The 5,156-nt window shown below is 49.4% G+C and overlaps 1 protein-coding gene across 1 annotated transcript in view; it reads right to left on the bottom strand.

Moving 5' to 3' along the window:
* LOC103250603 (cytochrome P450 4F22) overlaps positions 1-5,156 on the bottom strand; it is a 29,151-nt gene that overhangs the window by 3,786 nt on the left and 20,209 nt on the right. The window contains exons 7-9 of the mRNA XM_008049201.1: positions 3,400-3,667; positions 1,164-1,230; positions 922-1,051 (exon numbers count right to left, since the gene is read on the bottom strand). Of these exons, the coding sequence (XP_008047392.1) occupies positions 922-1,051; positions 1,164-1,230; positions 3,400-3,667 (465 nt within the window). The remainder of the gene's footprint in view (positions 1-921; positions 1,052-1,163; positions 1,231-3,399; positions 3,668-5,156) is intronic.

Genomic DNA, 5,156 nt, shown 5'->3' with positions numbered 1-5,156 from the left:
CCGCAGCCTCGACCTGTTGGCTCAGGCAGTCCTCCCACCTCAGCCTCCTCAATAGCTGAGACTATAGGCGCATGCCACCATGCCCAGCTAAGGTTTTAATTTTTTTGTAGAGATGAGATCTTGCTATGTTGCCCAGGCTGGTCTCAAATTCCTGGGCTTAAGCAATAATCCTGCCTCAACCTCCCAAAATGCTGGGATAACAAGCATGAACCACCACACAGGCCAAATCTGCCTTTATAACAAATGGGAAAGATGCCTGAAGTTGGGAGAGTCAGGCAGGAGGTGGCATCTAACCACAATTTGATAACACTCTGGTATTTTTGCAGTGGTGTTTGTATGTATGGATACCTTTATGCCAGGGATGTTGTTTACCCTTTATGTGAGCAACATAAAGTTTCTTTGAAAGAGAACATGTTAGGCTGGGTGTGGTATAATCCCAGCACTTTGGAAGGCTGAAGCAGGAGGATCACTTGAGGCCAGGAGTTTGCAACCACCCTGGGCAACATAATGAGACTCTGTCTCTACAAAATAATAAAGTTTGCCAGGTGTGGCAGTGTATGCCCGTGACCCCAGCTATTTAGGAGGCTGAGATAGAAGGATCGCTTGAGCAGTAGAGTGAGACTGTGACTCAAAAAAAAAGAAAAAGAGAGAAAAGAAATAGATACTTGCTGTAAATGACTAAGTTTTGGGGCTGTTTGTTACACAGCATTATTGCAACAATTGCTGACTGGGATGCTTTGAGAACTCCTGCACTGTGAGGCAGGCAGGGGCATTACAATCATCCCCATTTTACAGCTGAAGAATTTGGGAAGCTTCAGTAATTTGTCTAAGGTCACACAGTCAGTAAGTGAGAGAGCAGAGATTCATACCCAAGGCTCTGGCCTCAACCTGACACTCTCATTCCCCCAACCCCACACTGACCACTCCAGCTCCTCCAGCTCCCGGCCTTTCATGACTTCCTGAATCTCTTCCCGGCACTTCTCCTGGTATTCCGGATACTTCGCCAGATTGAAGAGTACCCACGAGAGCCCACTGGATGTCGTGTCGTGACCTGCAGGCAGGTGAGGTCATCTGAATGGAGGCTGCCTGAAGACAGCAGAGATACTATCTGTAGGCACCGGCGCCCTTTCCTGTCTTCCCTCGGCCTCACCCCACATCCTCACCCTCAAACATGAAGGTGTCTGCCTCGGCTCGGATGTCCTCGTCCGACAGTTCCTTTCCGTCTTCATCCTAGAATGGGCAATAGAGGATGCTTGGCCCCCTTCATCCCATCCTCTACATCCTGGGGGCTCCTGAAAAGTCAGATATCCGCCCCCTTTGAGTTAGGGTATCACTCTCACCCAGACTGGAGTGCAGTGGTATGATCATGGCTCACTGCAGCCTTGAATTCCTAGGCTGAAGAGATCCTTCTGCCTCGGCCTCCCGAGTAGCTGAGATTACAGGTGCATGCCACCATGCCCAGCTTTTTAAAAACTTTTGTAGAGACAAGGTCTTGCAGTGTTGCCCAGGCTAGTCTCGAACTCCTGGGCTTAAGCAATCCTCCTGCCTTGGCCTCCCAAAGTACTGGGGATTACAGTTGTGAGCCACCATGCCTGGCCCCACCCATCCCTCTCTTAAGCCAAGTAGTAGGGGGAAATATTCCAGGTAGATGGAACTATGCAACTTGTCCATGAAAGATGGACAGAGGGAGCTGAGTGCAGTGTCTCACACCTGTAATCTCAGCACTTTGGGAGGCAAAGACGAGAGGATTGCCTGAGCCCAGGGTTTCAAGACCAGCCTGGACAACTTGGCAAGACCTCATCTCTACGATAAATCAAAAAATTTAGCTGAGCATAGTGGTGGGTGCTTGTAGTTCCAGCTACTTGGAAGGCTGGGGCGGAAGGATCACTTGAGCCCAGCAGATGGAGGCTGTGGTAGCCATGAGCATGTAACTGCACTCCAGCCTGAGAGACAGAGTGAGATTCTGACAGGAAGGAAGAAAGGGAGGGAGGGAGGGGAGGGAGAAAGAGAGATAGAGAAAAAGGGTCAAAGGTAAGAGGAAGAAGGGAGCTCTTACTTCTTTTTTTTTCTCTCACTATGTTGCCAAGGCTGGTCTTGAATTCCTGGGCTCAAGTGATCCTCCTGCCTTAGCCTCCCAAAATGCTGGCATTACAGGCACAAGCCACTATATCCATGCCTTGGGAGTTCATATTTCTTTTTTGTTTGTTTGTTTTGTTTTTGTTTTTTATTTTTTGAGTTGGAGTCTCACTCTTGTCACCCAGGCTAGAGTGCAGTAGCATGCTCACGGCCACCGCAGCCTCAACCTGCTGGGCTCAGGAGATCCTTCCACCTCAGCCTTCCAAGTAGCTGGAAGTACAGACACATGCCACCATGCCCAGGTAGTTTTTGTGATTTATTGTAGAGACAAGGTCTTACCAAGTTACCCAGGCTGGTCTTGAACCCCTGGGGCTCAGGCAATCCTCTCACCTTGGCTTCCAAAGTGCTGAGCCACTGTGCCCGGCTGGGGGTTCATATTTCTTGAGCAATTTCTGACACCAAGCATCTCTCTGAATGCTTGACAACAACCTTTTTTTCTTTTTTTTGAGTGGAGGTCTCACTCTGTCACCCAGGCTAGAGTGCAGTGATACAGTCATGGCTCACTGCAGCTTTGACCTCCTGGGCCCAGGTGATCCTTCTGCCTCAGTCTCCCAAGTAGCTGGGACTACAGGTATACACCACAATGAACAAATAATTTTTAAAAATTTTTTTGTAGAGATGGGGTCTCACTATGTTGCCCAGGCTGGTCTTGAACTCCAGGCCTCAAGCGATTCTCCTGCCTTGACCCCCAAAGTGCTGAGATTACAAGTGGAAACCACCACATCTGGATAACTTTTAAAAAACTTTTTTTGTAGAGACGGGGTCTCACTATGTTGCCCAGGTTGGTCTTGAACTCCTGGCCTCAAGTGATCCTCCTGCCTCGGCCTCCCAAAGTGCTGGCATTAAAGGTGTGAACCACCATGCCCAGTCAACATTTATCATTTTAGAAAGCTAGTACAGGCTGGGCTCGGTGGCTCAGCCTGTAATCCCGTGCTTAGGGAGGCCAAGGTGAGTGGATTGCCTGAGCGGGTTCAAGAACCGTCCGGGCAACTTGGCGAGACCTCATCTCTACAATAAATCAAAAAATTAGCCGGGCGTAGTACCGCCCGCCTGTAGTTCCAGCTACTTGGAAGGCTGAGCGGAAGGATCGCCGGAGCCCAGCATGTCAAGGCTGTGGTGGCCGGGAGCGGCCACTGCACTCCAGTCTGGGCGACAGAGTGAGACTCCAACACCAAAAAAAAAAAAAGAAAAGAAAAGAAAGCTAGTACAATTCCTGGGGAAGCTGTCTGGAGCAGGGCTCCACCCTCCAGGGCCCAGCCTCACCCTGGCCAGAAGCAGCACATCGATGAAGTCCAAGGTCTTGCCCTGCTTGGCCTTAAGCCAGGCCTCAGCCCCTTGCAGTCGCAGAGCCCGCCGCCGCTCCTGGATGACCTCAGTGGTGAAGTGGTGCACGGTGTCACAGGCTTCCCGGAACCGCCGCCCATCGGCCGTGCGGTAGTAGATACAATCCAGGTAGTGGTGCAGGCGATACTGGCGCCGGACAGCCAGGGCGCTCAGCTCAATGATGGCTGAGATATAATCACTCATCTTCCTGCCAGAGAGAAGAAGGATCGTGAACATAGCTTTTCCCCCTCATCCCGCACAGCCACACCCATAGGTTGGCTAACACAAATCTTTTCTCCCCGTTGGGTAGATAACACAGAGACTTATATTCCCTGTACAAGGTCCAACAATTAAGTGTGCAAACTCATCCTAGAAAAAGTGCTACATACCTTGGTACTATCACTATGATCACCATGGAAGTGTTCCTCTTGGGAAGCTGTGCACTGACATCAGCTCCTAGTCCACCCGGCAAAGCAATTTTGGAACTCTTTCTGGAATGGCCATCAGAACTGTCGTCGTATTACCCTTGATGTTCTGAATGTCATCAGATGTCTTCCTTTCAATATTTCCCTTAACTTCAGGTAAAGAAAAAGTCATTGGGGGCCAGATCAGGTGAGTAGGGAGGGTTTTCTAATACTGTTATTTGTACAGTGCTGCCAATGTAAGTGCACAGTGGCGGGTTTGTGAACTTTTTTTTTTTAGTTGGAATTTCACTCCATCACCCAGGCTGCAGTGCAGTGGCATGCTCATGGACACCCCAGTGTCGACCTGCTGGGCTCTGGAGATCCTTCTACCTCAGTCTTCCAAGTAGCCGGAACTACAGGCATGCGCTACCATGTCCAGCTCATTTTTTTTTTTATCATAGAGATGAGGTCTCGCCAAGTTGCCTGGACTGGTCTCAAACCCGTGGGCTCAGGCACTCCACTCGTCTCGGCCTCCCGAAGTGCTGAGATTACAGGCTGAGTCACCAAACCCGGCCGGTTTGTGAACTTAATTGTCAAAACTCAACAAATAATGATGACGCTTCTGATGGTCATTGCAGAAAAAGAGTTCCAAAATTACTTTAACAGGTGGATGAGGCATTGGTGTTATTGCCTAGTTTCTCAAGGGGAGTATTTCGGAGGTGACTGTAGTGATATTCAGCAATGAGAGATGTAGCACTTTTTCTAGGATGATTCACGAACTTGTCAGGCCTTGCATACTATATTTTAAAAATATTTTTATTTGCAGTTTATTTATTTGTCTATTATTTATGTTTTTGAGTTGGAGTCTCACTCCATCACCCAGGCTAGAGTGCAGTGGCACACTCACGGCCACCCCAGTGTCGACCTCCTAGACTCCGGAGATCCTTCTGCCTCAGCCTTCCAAGTAGCCAGAACTACAGGCACGCACTACCACACCCGGCTGATTTTTGATTATTGTAGAGACAAGATCTTGCCAAGTTGTCCAGGCTGGTCTTGAAGCTGTGGGCTCAGGCAGTCCACTCACCTCGGCCTCCCAAAGTGCTGGGATACCACCTGAGCCACTGAGCCCAGCCAGATTGATTGATTTAAAGAGATGGGGTAAGGGTTCTCACTATATTTGCCCGGGCTTGCCTTGATCTCTTGGTCACTAGGAATCTTTCTGCTTCAGCCTCCCCAATAGCTGGGACTACAAGCCCATGCCACCACACTCACCCCCTTTTTTTTTTTTTTTTT

Source organism: Carlito syrichta, unplaced genomic scaffold (assembly GCF_000164805.1).
Source record: "Carlito syrichta isolate Samal-C Ts95f unplaced genomic scaffold, Tarsius_syrichta-2.0.1 Scaffold130696, whole genome shotgun sequence".
Lineage (NCBI taxonomy): Eukaryota > Metazoa > Chordata > Mammalia > Primates > Tarsiidae > Carlito > Carlito syrichta.
Note: the sequence above shows the minus strand (reverse complement) of the source record. Positions and strands in the feature narration are given on the sequence as shown.